This window comes from Nylanderia fulva, unplaced genomic scaffold (genome assembly GCF_048542155.1).
Source record: "Nylanderia fulva isolate GAGA-0341 unplaced genomic scaffold, ASM4854215v1 Scaffold60, whole genome shotgun sequence".
Classification (NCBI taxonomy): Eukaryota; Metazoa; Arthropoda; class Insecta; order Hymenoptera; family Formicidae; genus Nylanderia; species Nylanderia fulva.
Window position 1 is genome coordinate 219480 of NW_028190699.1, and position 24694 is coordinate 244173.

Genomic DNA, 24694 nt, shown 5'->3' on the forward strand with positions numbered 1-24694 from the left:
TTACAATTTATTTTATGGACAACATTAGTCGCACGGTCATTAAACAGAACATCCTTACCGCATTTAATAAGAGAATTGAGTTTCTTGGGTAATCTGTGGACAACATCAATGCCAAACCTCTTAAAAGAATGTGCAATATTTTCACTAACATCCTTCACATACGGTATCGACATATAAAAAATGTTTTTTTCAAAAGATTCATTATTTTCAATATCATCCTCATTTCTATTTTTAATTCTTTTGTATATATAGCGATTAATGATTTTTGAGGGGAAACAATTATTTAATAGAGTATTCTTAATATTTTCTATATTATCATGGTGGAAACACTTATCAGATAATAGAATAGCATGGTCGACTAAATTATAGGTCGTATTGATTTTAAATTTTAAAGAGTGACAAGAGAAAAAATTCATGTATCTCCCCGACCAAGTCGGTTTTCTGAACCAATTCGTTATAAGTCTATTAAACCGGAGTGCTGTAGTATTTAAGAAATTAAGTGAAGAATTAAGTTCGGTTTCGCACATGAATTTAAGACGTTCGTGGTAGTTTATTAAAAGTAGACAATATTTCGCCTATTTTGCCAGTTGGAACTATAGCAAAAATGTCATCCACATATCTATAATAGACAGGAACCAAAAAATCCAAAGAACTCAACCAGAATAACTTAAGATCGTCCATGACTATATCCGCCAAGATAGGAGATAACGGAGAACCCATTGGACTTCCCAAAGTTTTGTTCGTAAAACTGTCCCTCAAAACAAAAACTGGTCGATTCAAGAATGGTTTCCACAGCATGTAAAAATTGTTTTTTCCGAAATATCGTTTCAGCGTTTTTCGATTCCCTTTAAAACTAGATCCTTAGGAATATTAGTGAATAATGATGTAACATCCAACGATATCATTATTTTATTATCTTTAATAATTCTATCTCTAATATTCCTGAAGAACGACCATCCATCACTAATGTAAGAGTTCGATTTTTTAATCGAACATTGCATAACATTGTGAATATAATTTGCAATATTATATCCCGGACTATCAAGTGTCAACCCTTGTAGAAATTTATCACTAGTAACGCCAATTAATCACTTATTTCGAGTATTTAAAATACTGATATACAGTAATTTAAGTACTCGAAATAAGTGATAAATTGGCGTTACTAGTGATAAATTATTCTATAAAAAAAGACAATGATACGTAAATGATATCCGTTCTTATGAATCTTTGGAAGTCCATAACAACGTGGAGTATTACCGTTTGTACAATTCAAATAGGTTCTATCGTCAATAAGATCATTCGATCGCCAAGACTTCACAAGAGAATTTAATTTATACGAACTCGTACATCAGTGATGGATGGTCGTTCTCCAGGAAATTTTTTGGCAAAAAATTTCTGAAAAACTGTAACATGATATTAAATATAAAAAATGCAGGAAATATCATCCTTATTCGAAAAAGTATTTTTTTATTGAATTGTATTATCTGATATTAGATAATATCGTTTTACTATATATATGTGCGATATAAGATTACAACTTTGAGCCAATAAAAATGCATGACGTGAGGCCTCGCGTTCGTATGAAAAATACAGATAAATACAATGTAGAGAATCATTTATATAATAATAGTCTCATTTATTGTGTCTCTTTCTCTCTCTCTCTTTCTCTTTTAAACATGCAAAAAATTGATGTATTATGAATCCATATATACTTTGGTATTTAATGGACTATAAGATCTGTTTAATAATATCCTATGATATAAACTAAATGTTTTTTAAAATTATATAATCCATGTTAACATATCTAAACTTTCTATACTCTAAACTGAAAAAGGAAACATGTGAACGAAACTTGTATATAAAATGTTTCGTAACGAATAGTATAAAACAGGTTATTAGAATATAAAATAAAATAAAAAAACGAAAAGATTTTGTAACAGAATTCATTACATTATTCTGAAAATTATATATATATATATATATGTTTCAAGATGTATTCTCTTGAGTCAACTATATCTACCTGATATATGTAAAATACATATGAGCAGGTTGTCTACAAAATTTTCAACTATATATTTTTAACAACTTCAATTTGGAGTAGATTTAATTAGAACGTCAAATCTCAAGTTTTTGAATTATAAATTGAAATTAAATTTGCAGAAATCAAATTTCTATTATGTATATTAACAAATTTATTGATAATCCAACATTAAAAATAAGGTTGGAAAAATATTTTGAAATATTTAAATATCTCAAATATATTCTTCATATTTTAAGTAATTTAATTAATGTCAAAGTATCAATAATTTTCTTTTGTTTTTCTAAAATTGAAAGAATTAAAAATTGTTGAAAGCACTTTGCAGCACTGTGAACAGATAACAATTTAGTTTTAAGTAAAATTTATTTAAGTTCTAAGAATTGAAATCAAAGTTGGAATTATTTTAAGAGTCGAAGATTTATACATACATATATGTATACTTACAAATTAAATTTTTTCATTAAATAATTAAATATTACAATGTTTGTGTAAAAAAGACAATATAAGTTTCATCAGAAAAATATGTGAAATGTTCTAAAAAAATTCATATGAAAGTACTTTAAGTAGGAAGGAAGAAGTGGGAACTTCTATATTTAGATTTATAAATTAATAATAAATACTTTTTCACACATGTTCTCTTTAAATCTGGCAATGCAACGCAAAGGATGCATTATTAATTATTAATTACCTATTTACATATTTAGACGTTCTCTCATGATTCAAGCGAGTCTAAACAGTCGGGCACAACGTTGTACCCTTAAGTACAAAGCATTTCTATGCACGTGTGCGTTTATCGCCCGTTTATAATTTACACAGGCAGAATAATAAGGGGATAAAAGCACCAATAGCTACGAAAACAGGTAACATTACAGACGAATCATCTATCGAGTACGGATCCGGTGTCCTGGGTCCACTCGTGTGTCGTGTACGCACAGTAGTCTCTTCTTCCTCCTCCTGCATGCTGTGATACTCTTCCGGATCTTGCGGTATTGGTCCCAACTGTGGTATATCTACGTAGACATATATATAAATTAAAATATTAATATATAAATTAATAAATTTTTGCTATGCAGAGAGATTAAAATTCTTGGATCCTCATTGCGTTCATGTCAGATTATGACGTCAGAGGCGAGAAGGCACACGCAGAAAATTCTTAGATGCCATTTTTAAATGAAAAGATATTGCGATGAAATACTACTTAAGATGATTGTAGCACACTTTTAAAATATTAGTAATTAATTAAATATTAATAATAATTGTGATATCAGACTTTGTCTTTGATTATAAAAGAAAAAGGATAATTTTCAAGGTATTTTAAAAGCATGCTGAATATTTTTTTATCTCGAAATGACGTTTAAGAATTTTTAGCGTGCTTTCTCGAATATGATGTCACAATCTAACATGGTCAGTGAGGAGCCTCAACCTTAAGATTCATTAAAACGAGAGTAACGCAAACCTTTCAGAGCGCCTTTCACAACAGCTATAGCATTTATTTTTGGATTGTCCCTGTAGCCCTGTAAAATCACAAAATTGATCCAATTATATTCGCTGTATTATATATATATATATATATATATATATATATATATATATATATATATATATATATGAAGAAAAAAAGATGTAAAATAGACTATATTACCTTTATAAATTCTACTCTTATCTTTCCTGCTAAAATGTCCGATTCTTCATCATTGTATATCAACTTTCCACCCTGTACCCTAAACGGGACGTACTCATCGTGTGCAACTCCTCGGCCGACCCTCTCGAAGATATCCAGATCAGTTACCACAGTATGATCACCGTTCAGTACGACATCAAAGACCTATGCAAGAAATTTTACATTACAAGTAATAAATTGAAACAATTACAATTACAATTAAAAAAAAAAAAAAAAAAAAAAACAGCATGTCCTAATTTTCTTATTTCACCTTGAATTTTTAATGAACATACCTGGAAGGGAATTTTTCAGAAAATTTTTTAAAAATTCGAATTTTTAAGGATATTTATCAGAATTTGCTTAAATATTGTAAAAAAAATTTTCTTCCAAATATTTCTATTTAAAATTTAAGGTAAAAAAAATTAGAAAATCTGTAAATACAGCTCTAAAGTAAATTTCTTTATCGTATCCGCTTTCTAATGTTTTTCTAATGTTGTATATTTATTTAATATTTTTTATATGATTGCAAAGAAAGTTACTAAGAATACAATTTTCCTAGCATTTAATATTGATTTATTAATCGTAAAATTAATTTCGATAATAACATTACTCTAATTTATTTAAATATATTTAAAAAATTAAGCAATTTTCTACGAAACTTAAGACCTTGATAGTCAATAAAAAAATCACATTTAGATTTTAATAAAAACTTAAATATCGCAAAAATGCATGTCAGACATAAAAAATTGGTTTTAAATTAAAATTAAAATAAAAGAAAATTTAATTAAACTAAAATTTAAAAAATTATCGAAGACACAATTATTAAGAGAAAATTTCGCAAGTTACAATCAATTTCCAGATTTTTCAAGATAAAAAAATCTTCCCTGATTTTTCCAGGGAGTGGACACCTTCAGAGCTTCACCTTCATATTGGAGAAGTTGAAGTAAACCTCGCAGAAAAATATTTTATTACAATCTAAAGTACTCTAATTTACTTAAAAATATTATTTAAAAAACTGTGAGAGACTAAAAAAATCAATAAACAATCACACGAGATTTTAATGAAAACTTAAATATCGCATGCATGTCAATAATTTAATTAAATTAAAATATCAATTTCCACATTTTTCAAGATAAAAAAAATCTTCCCTGGCTTTTCCAAGAAGCGGACACCTTCAGAGCTTCACCTTCATATTGGGTGAGTTGAAGTAGATGTCGCAGAAGAATAATATATATTTATTACAGTCTGAAGTACTCTAATTTACGTAAAAATATCATTGAAAAAATTGAACAATTTTATATGAAACTCAAGACCTTGAGAGAGACTAAAAAGAGATCGTCAATAAAAAATCACGTCAGACATAAAAAAAATTGTTTGATTAAAATTAAATTAAATTAAATTAAAATTTAAAAAATTATCTTAGACAATTATTGAGAGCAAATTCCACGAGTTTCAATCAATTTCCACATATAATCAATTTTCCAATCAATTTTCAGGTTAAAAAAATCTTCCCTGGTTTTTCCAGGGAGCGGACATCTTCAGAGCTTCACCTTCATATTGGGTGAGTTGAAGTAGACCTCGCAGAACTTGAGTATCATCACATAATCGCCATCCTGGCTGATGGGCACATCGTAGCCAAAGGTGTTGTGATGGTAACGCTCAGTCTGATACAGGATCTGGTCCTGGTTGTTGACACGTCCTATGATCAGCTGTTTCCCATAATCGGACGCGGTGCCGACCTTGCTCATCAGTGGGTCCCTGGCGTAGTGTATCCCGTAGCTATCCGCGTGCGCCTCGCCGCCGGCGTTTATCGCGTATATCACCTCCAGACAGTGGGACCCCAGGGTCCGGAGCAGGAGTAATGATAACTGCAGGATTATCGCCGCAGGATTATCGCCGTTTCTCATCATCCTTTAGCCTCGAACTAGATGTGTCATTCGCGACTTGGGGAGAACTATCCTGAAAAAAATATTTATGTAAAATTACATGATTAGGTTTTTTCCCGACCCAGCACAATCATGCAATATTGCTACTTGTATGGAAGATTACAGATTATATTTAATTTCATATGAAATATATAAGTTATAAACGTATTATTTGTAAATTAAAGTATTATTAATTTTTCTGTTCATTTGTCATCAATTAATGTAATTACCAAAAATATACTCTTATATATTTTCAAGATTACAAATATTCCACCGAACGCGGAATTACAGATGAGAAATGCTAGAATGTATAAATGCTATAAATAAAATGGATAAATAATTATAAAATAAAGTTTTAATAAAGTAAAAAAATAGTGAATTTAAAATTACGTATGATTTTTGCATAAAAATAGTAATTTTACATTAATGTGTATTTTCACTTTAAAACAAATGGAAAAAAAAATTACAGTGATAAGCAAGCAACTTTTCCAGTTCCGAACGAGTAATTTCCATGTAAGAGTACAGACTCGTGCTCGAGCACCAGGTGCTCATAACTCGTCCTTCAGGATCCCTTCGGGTCGTCGTCGTCCTTGGTTTTTCTTCTCGGTACGCTCCTTATTACGGGGAATCGCATCGAATCTAAGTTGACCTTTTAATTCCGGTGCTGCAACCAAATGAGACGTCAAAAACGAAGAATTATTCACTTGCGGGAAAATATTCGTGTACAGCTGATACGCGGCCATATGTGATTTTCAAATTAGATCTCTGATTTACCGACCATACTGAGACTTGTGACGTTAAAACGTACGTCAGATGGCGTCACTTTTCCAAATTTTGTGGGTATGTAATTGAATAAATGTTATTAACAAAATATAATCTAACATATTGTTTAAATCAATATTTAATTAATAAGAAGTTAGTGACAGATTAATTGAATGAGGTTGGTAACAACAAAAGTTCCTACAATAAGGTAGGAATCGGAACGCCACAATTTCAATTTGATATTGGAAATAGAGAATTTATTTTCCTGAAATAAGTTTATTATATAAATTCACATAATTATATTAATATATAACAAGGTTGGGTAAGTTAATAATGTTGTCATAAATATTTATCAAAATGATACATAATAATATATGAAATATATATTATTATATATCATATTTTGATATATACATATATATATATATATATATATATATATATATATATATATATATATATATATATATATATATATATATGAAATCCCAGGCCATTACGTCATTTTAAAGTTTAATGACGTCAGTCTGCTACCTGGAATTTTTCTTAAATTAAATTTTTTAATTTCTGAATATTATATTATTTTTTTATAAATTTATATATAATAAGTTGTATATAATTTATTATATCATTAGTTATAAAAGTTATATATAAGTTATAAACGTATTATTTGTAAATTAAAGTATATATTACTAATTTTTATGATCATTTATTGTCATATCAATTGTAATTACCAAAAAATATATTTCTATATATATAAATCAAAATTTCTCTCTTTATTTGTTATTAATTTTATTATAAATTTAAAAAATATTAATAAATAAAATTTTTATTTAATATCAATAATAATAGTTAAATTTTATTGTCTAAATAAGCTTCTATAGTAAATTAATAAATCAAGATGTTTTTGTAATTTGACCAATACTAACTATAAATTCGTTTATTTCTTACAACACGTTTCGACCATATCAGGTTTTGGTCCTTTTCAAGAAAAGATTGCAATATAATATAATTAAAGCGGAACGATCCTTTATTCTTTAGATTTTCCACCGGAACTATAAACACCTTTGTTAATTTTATAAAAGAAAGAAGGTTTGGTCATTTGAAAAGGATCAAAATCTATGTTGGTCTTAACGTTGGAAAAAATAAACGAATTTATAGCTAGTATTGGTCGAATTACAAAAATACCTTGAATATCAATATAATGCTTTTAAAAATTAACTATTAATATTTAACTTCAGTTAATTTATTAATCTTAACTTTGAGTTAATTTTTCATACAACTTTTAACTTATAACTAAATTAATTTTATAAAAGCAACTAACTTTAAACTTAACTTAGCTTAAGAAAGGAATTAATTTACCTAATTTTGATAAATATTAATAATATATATCTTTGTACCTAAGCCTTAAATTAAAATTCTATTATATAGATAGAACAAATATTTGATTCCGTTCAAAATTTAAATTTATACCGTCTTTCATTATATATTGCTGCTATATTTATTTCGCGAGGTCTTCACTCTTATTTTCAGTGACAAAGTTTCAATGAAAATCAAAAATACTTCGCGTAAAAATATACATATATATTTTCCGAATCACACAATAATGCACATCTGATACTTTGTGTGCGTATATATATATTATTTACACAATAAATTTTATTTAATTTACTTAAAATAATAATTATATTTAAATTTTTATTTATTTATAAAATTTTTTGTATAAAATTGAAATCCAATCTTATCTTAATTCAAAATTTTTGGAATATAAAATTCTGTGAAAAAAACGAGTATTTTTTTGCAAACTACCAAAAACTAGAAATAAGGACTGTTGTTCAAATAAATTATTTTCCCTAACAAAACACATATCTTTAAACAGTTATTATAGTTATTAAAAATTGCAAAGTACATAACAGAAAAAAAGAATTTAAATTTTATTAAAAAAAATTATTTTAAATTTAAATGTATAAATAATATATAGATATATTTATTCTAATTTGTCTAATTAATATTTCTAATATTTCCATAATTTTGGCCTGCGGATATTAATTAAATAATTCGCTTTTGTTCGAAACAAATAAGAGCAGATGACTTCAAAGCATCTTGAATTACTGGAAGAAACACGTGATCAGAAAACGAGAGAAAGACAGAGATATAAAAAAAGAGAGAACAAGGACAAGGATGATTTTTATTATCATCTCCTTTTTAACAGAATAAATGAGAGATTTCGAAGAGAACGAATGTTAATTCGACAAAAGACTGTGTTTCAGTCGTGAAGTAAATTATAAGTAATCAAAGACGTCAATGTATGGCTTTTTTTTTATCTTCTCATATCATTTTTCATTCTCAGTAATGACCATTAAAAATCTCTGCGTGACGAAATAACTGAAAAAATGCTAGCATTTCGTAGAGAAAAAATTAGATCGGAAAAAGAAAAAAAATATTTTTAATAAATAAATAACACTTTCTTTTTGCTCGTTTAGTTGGCCTAAATATCATTTTATGTTTAAATAATTTGTTTAATTTATACGAGCCTTCCAATTTTGAAAAAAAAAATATGTATATATGACAAAAAGAATTATTTTTAAATAAATCTTTTTTAATTGAGTACGATTTTTTTTTAATTGCGCACGACAAATGATTTAATCTTGATGACGTCAGAGTCATTATTTCGTATATATCTTTCATAAATGTGTTTGACATATTTTTGTTTCATATATCACGCGGGAAAAAAATCCGTTTTATTTTTATTTATATTAATTTTTTTATTTATATTTATTTCTGTTTATTTTTATTTAATTTTAAATTTATTATTATTTATATAATTTAAATTATTTAATTTAAATTTTTAATTTATTATTATTTATATAATTTAAATTATTTCATTTAAACTATTATTTAAATTTATATAAATATAATTACAAAAATAAATATTTATCAGATTTCTCTCCTTGTGAAAGAAGATTCTGTCTCCCTTGCATGCAAATTATTATTTGAGAAATCCTGAACCTTCGTCTTTGTTTTCTTTCTCTTTTTGTCTCATATTCTTTATCTCGTATTGTTGTGTCACAGCATCCTGCAGGAGCCGACCGTTGAAGACCGTTTGAAGTTTACAGAGAAACGTACCTGGTCAGGTTTAACTTCGCAACACGTGTTGAACAAAATATACCGGCTGTTTCTATAGGAATCAAGCTAAGAAAAGATATCCTATCTATACAAATGCTTATCTTCAAAAATATTTTGAAGATGTTTCTTCCTCTAAAATAAACAAATAGTCATATCGTAGCTATAGATAATAAAAAAATGTATTATATATTTTAAAAATTCCATTTTTTTATAAAATATTTTTTATAGCAACAACACATTGTTTAAAATATGAATAAATTAACACTGATGATTGACGAATCTCTTTCGTCCTTTTTTTTAAATAATATAAATTATATTACAAACTCAATGGAGGAAAATTTAATAAAAAGACGAATATTTTTCTTCCTATTTTTCCCATTGTTTCTCTTATTAATGTCACAATTAATCGACGTCGAGTTTAGCTCTTATCTTTGAAAATTTTTTATTGCCGATATAACAACAGTACATTTCAAATAGTAGATTATAAGCAATTTTTTCGAGATAAGCGTCTACGTCAAAAATAATTCGCTAATTCTACCGCGAATATAATTAAATATAATTAAATGTGTCATCGGTGACTTGTAAATTTGATGTAAAAAATGTTACTATTTTATTGTTTTTGTAAAAAGAGGATTTGTAAACAAATAATTGATTTCCTCATAAATAATTTCCCTCTTCTATTACTCTTTTAAAATAATTGACTAAAACAAAAAAAAAGATTATTATTAATAATTATGCGAGAAATTAAATCTAATTATTCTTCCAGTTAAATCAATCAATTTCTCCATAAAAATTTAATTCTTTATTTTATTTTTATTATAAAAATAATGTCTTTAATAATAGGAATTATATTTTAATATCATATATCCATTCTTATAAAATATATTTAATTTATAAAAAGTAATTAAAAGTAAATCAAAAGTAAATTAATTTCTTTTCCTAAATATTTTCAATATTAAACTTTATATATAAATTTATTTAGATTTTTATTTAATCATTTTATATAATATACATATTTTAAAATTTTAAAAATATAAATTTAATAACAAAATCATAAAAAATATATTAATTATACATAAATATAAATGTAAAAATTTTAAATAAAAATGTAAGTATCTCTTTAATTATATTTAAAAGTAAATGTTTTTTTTAATTCAATTCACTTATGTTTTTTATCACCATTTCTCGCATATATTAAATTTATCTCTCCTATGATGTACTTTTCGTATATATATGTATATATACATATAGATTTCTGTTGAAAACTTTCTATTGTTTCGATAAAACATTCAAGAGTTTCGTTCATCGTTTAGTTTATCGTTATATCGACCGCATGAATTGCACTTTCTTGCAAGTTTTTTTTCACACAAACACAATAAAACTTGAAACGCGCGTGTCCATGATATCACATGTGTGGACATATAAAGTTGCTCGTACACCTCATTGTCAGACGTCTCTTATACAAAAAGAACGTGTATAAGATGACTCACCCCTGTGTAATTTTTTGAGATCATCGACGCGACATCGCGATTATTTTACGATTAATTTTCAGGCGGTAAACTAATATATCCCTGTCTACCTAAAATGACTATATATATATATATATATATATATATATATATATATATGTATTTTAAATTAAAAATTAAATAAAAATAATAAAAATTACAAGATAAAATATAATTATAAAAATACAATAATATAATTATAAAATTGTAAAATATAATAATATTAATGTTAAAATAATAATATATTTAAAATTAAAATTTTAAAATAAAAAAAGTAATTTTTTACATTAAAATTTTTTTTCTGGAAATTGACATACATATATATATTAAAAAGTAATATGTAAATGTAATTTTTATACATATATATATAAAGAATTCTATTCAATTTATACGACAGTAAATTATTACTGTCGCGATGTGGAAATTGAACAGACCCAGTAAGCAAAAAATCATTGCTACAATGTTATTTTTGTTGGCAAGTATATAGTTTTTAACATTGTATGCAACATCATTATGAACAAACTTTGACATCGATTTAGAGGTTTCGGTGATGTTGAAATTAACGTTTTTAAAATATTTTATTAATATTTTGAGCAATATATGTTATTAAATAATATTTTTAAAACATATTTATAAAACATCAGTTAAAATATTTTTTTATAATATTTATTAATAATATTTTAAACATATATATATATAAATATAAAAAACATATAACATTTAGAAAATTTATATAAAATCAACATTATAAAATGTTGATTAAATATTTCTTGCTTACTGGGGATATTCCAAATTCCTATTGTACTATCCATATTGATTATTGGATCTCCTTTTCTCTCTCTCTCTCTATTCTCCCTCCCTCTCTTTTTCTCATAGTTGCCCAGAGCCACGTGTATCGTATATATCTAATATACAGTGACGCATGCATTTGCTGGCTTGGAAAATCGAACTTCCACATTACATAATCGCATATGGAATTTTTTTCTCCTCTCTCTCACTCTTTATTCTCTTTATTTCTATTTCTCACGATATATGATTATAGCCGTGCATTTAATATCTAATTGCAGTGTGTAATTTTTCGCTCACGAGAAACAACCTAAGATGATAAAATCTGCAATATCTAATCCGTGAGTTGTTGCGAAAATTAATTATATCCGTATATATATTTTTGTCTTTTACGTGAAAGTATATCCTATAACCTCGCTCCGCGTGAAATTCTCTTCCGGAAAACGCGGGAAGGCTCGGCCTCCCGATTTACCTGTGACGTCACGCAGGCAGGTGAGACAGCAGAAGGAAAAACCTTGAGGGCGCTTCGCGCATGCTCTGCTCTCATACATTCCACACGTTTCTAGAATCGGGCCCGCGAATCTTCTCCATCCTTCCATTTCCATCATCCGTTCCACTTCCGGTCATATAAAAATCCGTTCTTCCTCGATGTCCTCGATCATCCAGGAATCACTCCAAATTCCCATGAATCGGAATTCAGAATTCGGACTCGTGTCGAGTCGAAAAATTTCATTTCCGATCGATAACAGAATAAGCTACGGACGCTCGGCTGACGTCGGCGGTGATTGGCCGCGCGGCGCATGCGCAACGTAGGGAGGGAATGACGCGCGTCTGCTCTGCCAATCGCGACGCGGCTTTCCGGTGGGGCGCGCCGCACGATTGGCCGCCGAGCGGCGCCTGCGTCGCGAGAACGTTCCAGAAGCCTCGGCCTATAAATACGCCCCCGGGGCGCGGACGCGGTTACTCTTACACTGAACACCGTGAGTCGTAGACACGAAGTGCTTCTTTGTCCAGCCGCTGCAAAAGTGATCGAATCTCTAACGAAGCTACCAAGGTATAATTGTGTTCCTTTGTGCCCGGTTATCTTTCTTTAACGGAAGCATAGATTAATTTTTTATTTATATATTTTTTATTTATATATATATATTTTTATATTTATTTTTTATTTATATATATATATTTTTTTTTTTATTTATATATCTTTCCTCGTGGTTGCAGAATCGAAGAAAAGGGAAAAAATGGCGGCGAAGGCACCCGCGGTCGGTATCGATCTTGGCACGACCTACTCCTGCGTCGGGGTCTTCCAGCACGGCAAGGTCGAGATCATCGCCAACGACCAGGGAAATCGCACGACGCCTAGCTATGTGGCCTTCACCGAGACTGAGCGGCTCATCGGGGATGCCGCCAAGAACCAAGTCGCCATGAATCCCAACAACACCATTTTCGGTAAGTTTTTGCCTTTTCCCCTCTCTCCTTGTCTCTCCCTTTCGTTCGATCGCCATATCCGGAAATATTAATCGCGGTGAATCGTGACTCGTGTAATTCTCGGTCGATTCGAGTCACCTCGTGGTGCCAAACCGGAAGTTGCACACTCATAATGGATGCATGTGTGTGTGTGTATGTGTATGTGTAGATGTAAAGCTTATCTAATTGGATTCTTTATTGATCAGCACTAAAATTAATAATGTATAATGTGCACGGAGTGCCATGAAATCATGTTATATTGCTAATCTTGCATTATTATTTGAGAAAAAAATGTTTCCACATCTATTCGATTTTGATAAATAATGATTTAGTTTTGAAAAATATAAATGAGATTAAATTTATCTTGAATGAATGTAAAATTACATTGCAAAGGATTATTTTTGTAGTCTTTGTCTTCATATTTTATAAAATATTTATTTTAACGTCTGATATCATTTGATATCAAAATGATATATGTTTGCTATCTGGGGTATATGCGATACCCAGGTAACCACAGTAATTATGCCATCATTTTGACGCTAATGGTGTCATTTGACATCAAAATGAGATACATTTGTTATCTGAGATGTATGCGATATCCAGGTACCCACAGTAATTATTATAACATTACTTGACACCAAAATACACTCCCAAGTAGCAAACTGACATTATTAGATGTCAAAGTGACATCATTTTGATATTTAATGGCATTATTTGACATCAAAATGAGATGGGTTTGCTATCTGGAATATATGCGGTAGCCTCAGTCATTATTATGACATTATTTGATGCCAAAATATATCATTTTGTCATAATTTTGATGTCAAAATACACTCCCAAGTAGTAAACTGACATCATTAGACGTCAAAGTGACATTATTTTGATATTTAATGGCATCATTTGACATCAAAATGAGATAGGTTTGCTATCTAGGATGTATACAATATCCAGAAAGCTACAGTAATTATAATGACATCATTTTGACACCAAAATATATAATTTTGACATTTAATGACACCATTTGATCAAAATGAGGTATTTATGCTATCTGGAATGTATGCGGTAGTTTTGGTCATTATTATGACATTTAATGCCAAAATATATCATTTTGCCATAATTTTGATGTCAAAATACACTCCCAAGTAGCAAACTGACGTGATTTGATGTGAGAATGCCTGCTTTTGTCATCTGCATGATGAATTGAACGAGAAACTGAAATTCCAGCTTACTAATAAAATTGTTTAAACACGCTTCAGATGCCAAGAGGCTAATCGGACGTCGATTCGAGGACCCGACCATCCAGGCCGACATGAAACACTGGCCGTTCACCGTGGTGAACGATGGTGGCAAGCCAAAGATCCAGGTACAATACAAAGGAGAGACGAAGACTTTCTTCCCCGAGGAGGTGAGCTCGATGGTTCTCGTGAAGATGAAGGAAACCGCAGAGGCTTACCTGGGCAAGACCGTGACGAACGCCGTAATCACCGTCCCCGCGTACTTCAACGACTCGCAGCGCCAGGCGACCAAGGACGCCGGCACCATCTCGGGCCTGAACGTGCTGCGTATCATCAACGAGCCCACCGCAGCCGCGATCGCCTACGGCCTCGACAAGAAGGCCACCGGCGAACGGAACGTTCTGATCTTCGACCTGGGCGGTGGCACCTTCGACGTCTCCATCCTGACGATCGAGGACGGCATCTTCGAGGTGAAGTCGACGGCCGGCGACACCCACCTCGGTGGCGAAGACTTCGACAACCGTATGGTCAATCACTTCGTCCAGGAGTTCAAGCGCAAGTACAAGAAGGACCTCACGTCGAACAAGCGCGCCCTGCGTCGTCTCCGCACTGCTTGCGAGCGGGCGAAGCGCACCCTATCCTCCTCCACCCAGGCCAGCATCGAGATCGACTCGCTGTACGAGGGTATCGACTTCTACACCTCCATCACCCGGGCCCGATTCGAGGAGCTCTGCGCCGACCTCTTCCGCGGCACCCTCGAGCCCGTGGAGAAGTCCCTGCGGGACGCGAAGATGGACAAGGCTCAGATCCACGACATCGTCCTCGTCGGCGGCTCCACGCGAATCCCGAAGATCCAGAAGCTCCTCCAGGACTTCTTCAACGGCAAGGAGCTCAATAAGTCCATCAACCCCGACGAGGCTGTGGCCTACGGCGCAGCTGTCCAGGCCGCCATCCTGCACGGCGACAAGTCCGAGGAAGTTCAGGACCTCCTGCTGCTCGACGTTACCCCGCTGTCCCTCGGTATCGAAACTGCCGGTGGAGTCATGACCGCGCTCATCAAGAGGAACACGACGATCCCGACGAAGCAGACCCAGACTTTCACCACCTACGCCGACAACCAGCCGGGTGTGTTGATCCAGGTATACGAGGGCGAGCGAGCGATGACGAAGGACAACAATTTGCTGGGCAAGTTCGAGCTCAGCGGGATTCCCCCGGCTCCTCGCGGCGTGCCCCAGATCGAGGTGACGTTCGACATCGACGCGAACGGTATCCTGAACGTCTCCGCCGTGGACAAGTCCACCGGGAAGGAGAACAAGATCACGATCACGAATGACAAGGGCCGGCTGAGCAAGGAGGACATCGAGAGGATGGTGAACGAGGCGGAGAAGTACCGCAGCGAGGACGAGAAGCAGAAGGAGACGATCGCGGCGAAGAACGGCCTGGAGTCCTACTGCTTCAACATGAAGAGCACCGTCGAGGACGAGAAGCTCAAGGACAAGATCAGCGCGAGCGACAAGCAGACGATCCTGGACAAGTGCAACGAGATTATCAAGTGGCTGGACGCGAACCAGCTCGCTGACAAGGAGGAGTACGAGCACAAACAGAAGGAGCTCGAGGGTATCTGCAACCCGATCGTCACTAAGTTGTATCAAGGCGCGGGCGGTATGCCCGGCGGGATGCCTGGAGGTTTCCCGGGCGCCGGTGGCGCCGCACCAGGTGGCGCGCCCAGCGGCGGCGGCGCGTCCGGACCCACCATCGAGGAGGTCGACTAAGGGGTGTCCCCCAGGAGGTCGTCGTCACCTTGTTACCTTTTTCGCGATTCTCGCCACTGCCCACGTTGAAGCCAGCGATTTTAAACGAATTAATGAACATAGAACAATTAATGAACATAGAACAATTAATTACACACCGGCCAGCTCGCTTTGATCATTCCGGGTTTTTTTTTTTTTTTTTTTTTTTTTATGTTCCTCTTCGACGCGTCTCTTATTAAGTTCCTTTTCTTTTGTATTCTCCTCGAGGAGGAGAATACAAAACTTGAACTGCGCATACGCTTTATTTATTTCTATTCGCGTATATATATTGTGTACTTATAATTTATGACGATATAGAAAAAGATCTGCATTGTTAATCTTCTATGTTCCAGGCTTCGTATAAATATATAGGGCGATTCCCCTTCAAGAAAATTGTATTATTCTTTTTATCCCGATAATTTAGGAAAGAATCGACTTAGTAAAGCACGATAATTTGATGTATTAATTTGAAACAATTTAATATTTGTGAATATCACTTTAATATTTAATATTTGTGAATCTGTTATCTTTTTACTTTGTAATATTCACAGAGCGATCTTGGATGAAAAATAAATACTTGAATAAAAAATTTAAACTTAGAGAAACACATGTTTTTTATTTCTACAATATCATTAAAAAAAGAGTATTTTAAGACAGCATGTAATTTAGAATTTTATTGAAAAGAATAAGAAGTATTAATTATATAAAAAAAGTAAAAATATTAATAATATTAGCAATATATACATATATGTATGTATATTATTACTAATTAATCAGCAATTTACCAATTATCTTAATTTTATTTTCCATATACATATATATATAATTAATTTATTTTAATTTTATTATTCTGAAGAGCTTGAATAAAATAGAAAAATTCAAAAAAAAAAAATTAAAATGAGCATATATTTAGATATTGGAGAGAACTATCGGAGATTCCTACAAATGGTGATTGATTCAAATATCAAACAGTGTGAAATAAAATAAAATTTTATTTGTAAGCACAATATGCGAGAACTCTACAACAAATTATTGTTCCTTATATCGGTAAATAATTACAATTTTCAGCACAGAAGTGAAGACATTCAATATGTTGCACATATGTTTCGTACAATAATGTTAAAAATAATAACGATGATAGCCACGCAAGAGTTGTGAAAAAATTAATTACTGCCATTTTCTACAATTGATTCAATGAAGGTTCTACCAATTATCGTTTTACATAGCAAAGAAGTAATTTTATACGCAAATAAAAATATGCGATCATACAGGTAGTTACAAAGAATAACCGGATGTCATCCCAGTCGTTAACAGTACAGTTCCTTTGTTCTTCTTTTTCTTCTTCTTCTTACCAACTGCATTACCTTCATCTTTCGCTTCTGAAAAACAATGATTTAGTTGAAAAAAGTTGGAAACATTTTAAACAAGTGTAATCAAAATATATATACCAGGCTGGGGTTACTTAATCATTTTTTAAAACTAGCAATAAGTTAAGTTAAAGTTAGTTGCTTATTACATTAATTTAGTTAAATTAGAAAAAACAAAAAAATAACTCAAAATTAAGATTAAATTAATTGAAATTAAATCAAAAGTTAAATTTTAAAAACATTATATTAAATTAGAATTTTGTTTGTTAATTCTTTTAAAATTTATAATAACAAAGAAATTTTGGTTTTTATATAGAAATAAATATATTTATGGTAATTATAATTGATGACAAATAAACATAAAAATTAATATTTTAATTTAAAAATGTTTATAAAATAGATGGTATTCAGAGATCAAAAATTTAACTTGGGAAAAAAGTTAATAAGTTTGAAGTCAAAAATAACAAGTTAAAGTTAAAAATTAATTAACATTTTAAATTAAAAAACTAAGTTAAAACAAACTTTTAACTTTTTTTAACTTTTAACTAATTAACTAGTTACTACCCAACCCTGATATATACAGAGTGTCCAATAGGAAGTTGCTGAAACTGATCAGCTGTTATTTTTGAATGCATGCAGTTATTGAGAAAATAAAAATTGTATTGGAAAGAGGAAACTCTGCAGATTTTAATGGATATAAATAAAACGTGTGTATACTATAATAGTTTCTTTAATTGATAAAAAATAATGAAAAAAGTGCTAATAATTTAATAGCAGCTATTAAATGGATCGTCAATAACATTAAAAATGAGATGTTAGAAAAATTTTTTTACAAGTTTTCGTAAAAGAACAGAATTTTGTAAAAATTCAAATGGTGCTCACTTTGAAAATATTTATCATTAGTTTACAAATGTTATTATTAGCACTTTTTTCATTACTTATTTTCAATAAAATAAACTGGTATACAAACATTTATTTATATCCATTAAAAACTACACTTTCCTCATTTTAACAATTTTCAACAACTTTTATTTTTCCAATAATTGCATGAATTAAAAAATGATGACTGATTAGTTTTAGCAATTTCCTATTGAACACTCTGTACATTATTCTTGACTCTGATAATAATTTATTGATTAGATTGAAAAAAACTCACGTTCAGAAGCATAAGATCTTTTTTCATCTTCATTGGACGAAGAGGTACCCGTTGTACCAGAATATGTCGATATTTTTGGTCTTACGGACCAAGCATTAGACTTATCATCCGTTCTTGTCTCTACTTTCGAGATTTCCTCTTCGTCTTTGTTGAATGACGTTGTACCGGGGTGTTTTCTTGATCTTACAGACGGCCAAGCATTGGTAGACTTAGTCTTCATCGGTATCATTGACGTTGGTGATTTTTTCGCTATGTCGGCAAATGTTCGGGTGTGTCCATGCGACGAGTGATCCGTTTCTTGTCTTGGAATTTCCTCGAAAGCTGGTGCACTCAGAGGTGGACTGCTAGCGATACTCGATGTTGCCGATTCTGCGAGTTGCGACAGCACATGTTCGCTATGTATGCAAAAAATAAGTAAAATTATTACCAGAAAGAAATATTTTTATCGGCTCTCAATATTAAGAATATAAATATGATGTTTTTTAAATCAGCCAACAGAGCCAAAGCACGAAAAATTAATTATTCGGAACTGTATCTCTTGGTTTAAGATCACTAAGTTCCATATATAAATTAATCTCGCAACTTACATATGGAGAAATAGGCGCGAAAAATATAGGTCCGAAAAGCCGCTTCAGCGACAGTTTCGAGATTAATTTATATATGGAACTTAGTGATCTCAAACCAAGAGATACAGTTCCGAATAATTAATTTTGCGTGCTTTGGCTCTGTTGGCCGATTTAAAAAACATATTTATAAAATTATTACATATTATTATATATATTATTATTATATATTAATGTATATATTATTATTATATATTATTATATATTATTGTAATTATATATTGTTATATAAAAATTATATATATATATATATATATATATATATAATATTATATCACTATATTATACTAAATTATATCATTGAATACTCTCCTGGCTCCTTGCTAACCAATATTCAAATTGTCAGAGACGAGAAAACACGCAAAAAATTCTTAGATACTTTTGAAATAAAAAGATATTTCGATAAAACAATATTTCAGATTTTAGTACACTTTTAAAATACTAAAAAATAAGTTTAAGAATTTTAAAATTTTTAGCTCATGCTTTCTTGTCTCTGACGAGGCTCTACGAGTTCTGAGTAACTTTTATAGATACAAAGCAGGATAAAATAGTGTTCATGTATTAATGAAGACAATGTTACATAATAAAGATAAGATAATAATTGCTCACGTGGAAAACTGTTGTAGTTCTGCTTGCAATTGAGGAAAATGTTGATACGATTCAATATCTATGTTGGGTGTTGGATAAATACCAATTAATCTATTCTCATTTTCTATTATTCTCCTTTCCCGTTTATTTTCCTCACGTTCTTTCTCTTCTCTGTCGGACTGCCTCTTATTCAAAGTCTCTGGTAATGTAAAAAAATTAATATAATAATAATATAATAATAATACAATAATATAATAATAAAATACAAACATAATTTAAATAGTTACCTTTGAAATTACGAAGAACTTCTTCAGATACAAATGGTGGTTTTAATTCAATTTCGACTGAATCGAATATACTAGTGAGTGGTAAGTGACAAATATATGGCAATTTCCTTCTCAAGTATTCCGTGCAGACGGTTGCATACTTTCCAAGAAGTTTACCCGTTATAACAGACGGGCAATATTCGAGACTGCCATATTGTTCCTTCAACATGTTCACATTCAAGCCGTGAAGATATATGTGTTGTCCATCTTCGACTGAAAATTAATTCATAAAAATGTGACATTTTTATCTGTGAATATATTATCTGAAATATTTTAAGTTCTCATTTTTCGACAATAAATAATTTCTAATAATCCATATGATTATTTACCTTGATAAAAGTACAAAAATTTAGGAGGACTCGAAGCAGATTGGCTGTCACTGGAGACACTGTCCGTTGACGATTGTTTTGCCAACAATGTAGTATCCTCTTTGCATGTATAGGCATTTATTTCACTCCCTTGTAGTGTTTCTTCGGTAATATCATTCTTCGTTGTATTTTCCGCATCAGCATCTTTGGACTCTATATTCTTTTACATTACATACATATTTTTTATTACTCATACTGACATATATATTTTAATATACAGGGTGTCCGGTAATTGTCGCCTCAATCGTTGTGTGCAGGTAAAGTAAGTTAAACCAAATAGGAAAGTCCTCTACCGTTTTGCGATTTACGTAATAATTATTGAATTATTAAATAAGAAAGATCGGCCAATCCACGCGAATAGAAGCGCGCGACGAGGAGACGTCCTACTGTAACACGATACACGAAGATTTTTCGAACACGATTCTTCGACAGTCATCGTTCGCTCCTCCTTCCGCTTTGCGGCGTGCCGTGTATCGTGTTACAGTAGGACGTCTCTTCTCGTCGCGCGCTTCTATTCGCGTGGATTGGCCGATCTTTTTTTATTTAATAATTCAATAATTATTGCGAAAATCACAAAACGGTAGAGAACTTTCCTATTCGGTTTAACTCACTTTACCTGCACACGATGGTTGAGGCGACAATTACCGGACACCCTGTGTATATATATATATGTATAGATATATAGAAATATATATATATATATTTTAATATATATAACATAAGATGTGTATATATATATATATATAATTATTTACAGAATTAATATTAATGTTACCTTGCATGGTAGCTGGTCCTCCCTTTTTAATAATTCGTCGAGCGCTTGCTTGATGTCAGAAGCCATATCTGGATTATTCCTAAGTTCAAGTTCCAATTCAGATCGCTCGCGCTCTATGATATCCACAATCTAAAAATACAAACATCATTTGCATTTCACTCTTGCATTTAGAAGTGAATATCATCAAGAGTTTATGTATAAACTTACATCCTTTACGCTTGCAATGAGAAGTTTCGAATATATCTGATTAGCGGCGCTCTTTGAAACAGATAAAAATGTTGTTGGTGGATGAATCGTAGACTCTACAGGTGTCGCGAATAAGGAATTCTTCTCGCGACGCATCAAACGTAGAGTAACTGTGTCACCCAGGTTATACGTCCTTCGTGTAATCTCGACCACACTAAAAAATATATAATATAAACATAAATATATATATAAAATATATAAAATATTTAATAAAATATATAATAAATTAATAAATATATAAACATTTCATCATTCAACATATTATGATATATAATAATGACAACTTTTTACCTTTTTAAATCATTTTTATGAAGGTATTCATCACAAATGGGGCATTTGTAGTTGCCTGTTTCTTGACAATAACGTAAGTAACGAAGAATACAGGACCAGCAGTAGACGTGACCACAGCGAGTCATTTTTCCTGCAACTGGTGGGTGTAAACAAATGGGGCAAGAGAGATTTTCTGAATTGTGTAGTTTCTAAAAATAGATCAAATTTAAATAAGGCTTAATTAATATAAATCAGTATATATATATATATGCGTGTAAGAAAATTTTGCACAATAACAAGATTAAGAATCAGGAAACAACTTACAATTTGCTCGATCAATTTCCAATCAACAAGAGTATCAGCGTTGGTCAAATGTGAGGAATAATCTCCACTTGCAGTTACAACAAACTGGCAGCTATTGATATAAAAACATAATGTATATTGAATATGTGTATGTATAGAATTTTAAAATTATTTCTATATTATTTGTATTTTTTTATATATGCATATAAATAATATGCATTTAATAGTATTAATACTCGATTTTGAGTTTTTAATTTTCTCTAGTATATAATTTATTTTGAAAAAAAATTCAAGAAATCGAATAAACGAATTTTTCTTAATTCTTTACATGGAAAATTTTATATAATTTTGATTTACAATATTATCATTTGAAATATTTTTTATTTGCATAGACAAGCTAACAGATTCATTCGTTTTCATTTATTAATGTTAAATTTTCTGTTATTTAATGAACTGAGAAAGCAATAAACAAATGAATATTATTTTATCTTGTTACATATACATGAATATTCAATTATTATCTATATTGGATACCTAAACAATAATTGAAAAAATATCTATAATTTTTGGATATTCAAGAAGTTGCCATCCCAGGTAGCAAGTTTTGACGTCAAATGATATCATTTTGATGTTTAATGTCATTTGCTAAATGAGATGACTGTATGTATCAAGAAGGATTATTACCAGGCTTGTATAAATTGTTCTTTGTTGTACTTATGCCGTTGCACCGGTGGATGCGATCTATCATTGTTGCAACTATGTCTCCCTATATCCCTTTGTGCATCTCGCGCATAGCGAAAATTCAGCAAAAAATTGCCATTTGCTTTTCTGCTTTGGACCAATACTGAGTTATACTCAGAAAACTTTTCTTCCACTACCTGTAAATATATTATATCATATATATAATTTTATATATATTTCAGATAGCAAGCTTGTTATTTTGACATCATTAAACATCATTTTGATCTCATTAAATGTCATTTTAACGTTATTATGCTTCATTAAATGTCATAATATTATTTTGACATTTAATAACATCGTAAAACATCAAAATAATGCCATTTTGACGTTTAATGATATCGTTAGACGTCAAATAACGTCACTTTGCTACTTGGGGTGTAATTTGAAAATGTGAAAAAGGATAAAAGCGTATCCACATGTAAATCGACCTTGGAATTCTTCTCTGCACTGCCATGATGTTGTCTTTTAGATCTCGGTCTCTTAGCAGAATCTTTTGCTTTCTGTACATTATTGTACTTCGTTGGTTGTTCATTTTTAGGAAAATTACAGGCGCCGACAGGTTCTTTCTTGCGCAAAGTTCCCAGGTAGAGCTCGTCACTAACATCTGAAAGAAGCATTAAGACGCGTGAGAAGACGCGATACCTCGGTGGAACCGACTTTTTAGCGATGACCTTGAAAAAAGATAAGACATGAACCTCGATCGTTTCTCGCATCAGTGGCAGCCCCCTCGGCGGGGGACGGCATGAGTTTCATCTTTACATCCATCTGCAAATCGATTACAGTCGGTCTGGCGACTCGCCTCGTCGAAGCTGCGGTCTCCTCCGTCTCCTCTCCTCGGAGAAATGGTATCCCTTCGCATGCCCGTCATCTTCTTCAATAAGCCATGTTTCGTCAGGTGCCAAAGGTAAAAAGTGTCTCGATTTGTCGAAGTTGCCGACAGGTCGATGCGAGTGGCTGGGCGCGAAACGGAAGAAGCGGGGTGGATTGGGCGATGAGCGTGGGCGCTCGTCTTCAGGGAGCAGTCGGCCTCCCCTTTCGTCGTGGACGACGACAGTCTTCTCGGCCCTTTTAACCTCAACTCGATGGTCACGATCCAAATGGCGAAACCCAACCATCTGCGGAAGCGGAAGTGTTACGTCAGTTACGTGTTTTATATATATATATATACCACGTGACCCGAGTTTGTCATTTTTGACACTCGCCTGATTCACGTGGTACTTTTGACATTTGGCGGGAATTTTTTTGACGTTTGAATTTTGGAAGAGAGAAAAAGTGAAATTTTTATATTTTGAATAAATCTTGTATCTTTTATCTTCTTTCTTCTTCTCTTATGATAAATTTCTTCTTTTTAAATTTCTTCTCTTTTACTTCTTTTTAAACAAATTTCAGCTTTTTCAATTCTTATCCCTTTCTTCTCTTACAATCTTTTTTTTGTAAAACTTACTCAGGTAGCAAGTGTACATTTTATTTTGACATTTAATGACGTCATTAGATGTCAAAATAAAATGTACACTTAATTGATACCTGGGTAAGTTTTAAACGTCAAAATGACGTCATTTTGACGTTTAATAACATTTGTTGCTTGGGTTATTTTCAATTTTAATTTAATGTTAATCGCATTGATAAAAAATAAGATA

The 24694-nt window shown here is 31.3% G+C and overlaps 3 protein-coding genes across 6 annotated transcripts; 1 reads left to right on the forward strand and 2 right to left on the reverse strand.

Moving 5' to 3' along the window:
• Positions 1–1447: 1447 nt before the first annotated feature.
• Positions 1448–6394, reverse strand: LOC114933275 (malectin). 4 transcript variants are annotated; one of them, XM_029305771.2, is made up of 5 exons: positions 6151–6394; positions 5249–5652; positions 3681–3863; positions 3495–3552; positions 1448–3048 (listed from the first exon to the last, which is right to left on the reverse strand). In XM_029305771.2, exons 2-5 carry the CDS (start codon positions 5606–5608, stop codon positions 2840–2842), a joined length of 810 nt encoding a protein of 269 aa, XP_029161604.1. In that variant the 5' UTR covers positions 5609–5652; positions 6151–6394; the 3' UTR covers positions 1448–2839. The 4 variants fall into 4 exon arrangements, with proteins under 4 accessions (XP_029161604.1, XP_029161603.1, XP_029161602.1 ...); XM_029305770.2 differs by having other exon boundaries at positions 5249–5657; XM_029305769.2 differs by having other exon boundaries at positions 6091–6394.
• Positions 6395–12757: 6363 nt separating this feature from the next.
• On the forward strand, positions 12758–16899 carry Hsc70-4 (heat shock protein cognate 4). Its single transcript, XM_029305767.2, has 3 exons — positions 12758–12859; positions 13024–13251; positions 14526–16899. The coding sequence occupies exons 2-3, from the start codon at positions 13044–13046 to the stop codon at positions 16274–16276; spliced, it is 1959 nt and encodes a 652-aa protein (XP_029161600.1). The 5' UTR covers positions 12758–12859; positions 13024–13043; the 3' UTR covers positions 16277–16899.
• Positions 16900–17268: 369 nt separating this feature from the next.
• Positions 17269–24187, reverse strand: LOC114933273 (E3 ubiquitin-protein ligase RNF10). The gene is made up of 12 exons (XM_029305766.2): positions 23753–24187; positions 23486–23661; positions 23001–23194; positions 22338–22428; positions 22035–22222; positions 21705–21897; positions 21498–21626; positions 20684–20882; positions 20316–20567; positions 20050–20227; positions 18818–19212; positions 17269–17673 (listed from the first exon to the last, which is right to left on the reverse strand). The coding sequence occupies exons 1-12, from the start codon at positions 23820–23822 to the stop codon at positions 17570–17572; spliced, it is 2169 nt and encodes a 722-aa protein (XP_029161599.1). The 5' UTR covers positions 23823–24187; the 3' UTR covers positions 17269–17569.
• Between the last annotated feature and the right edge of the window lie 507 nt (positions 24188–24694).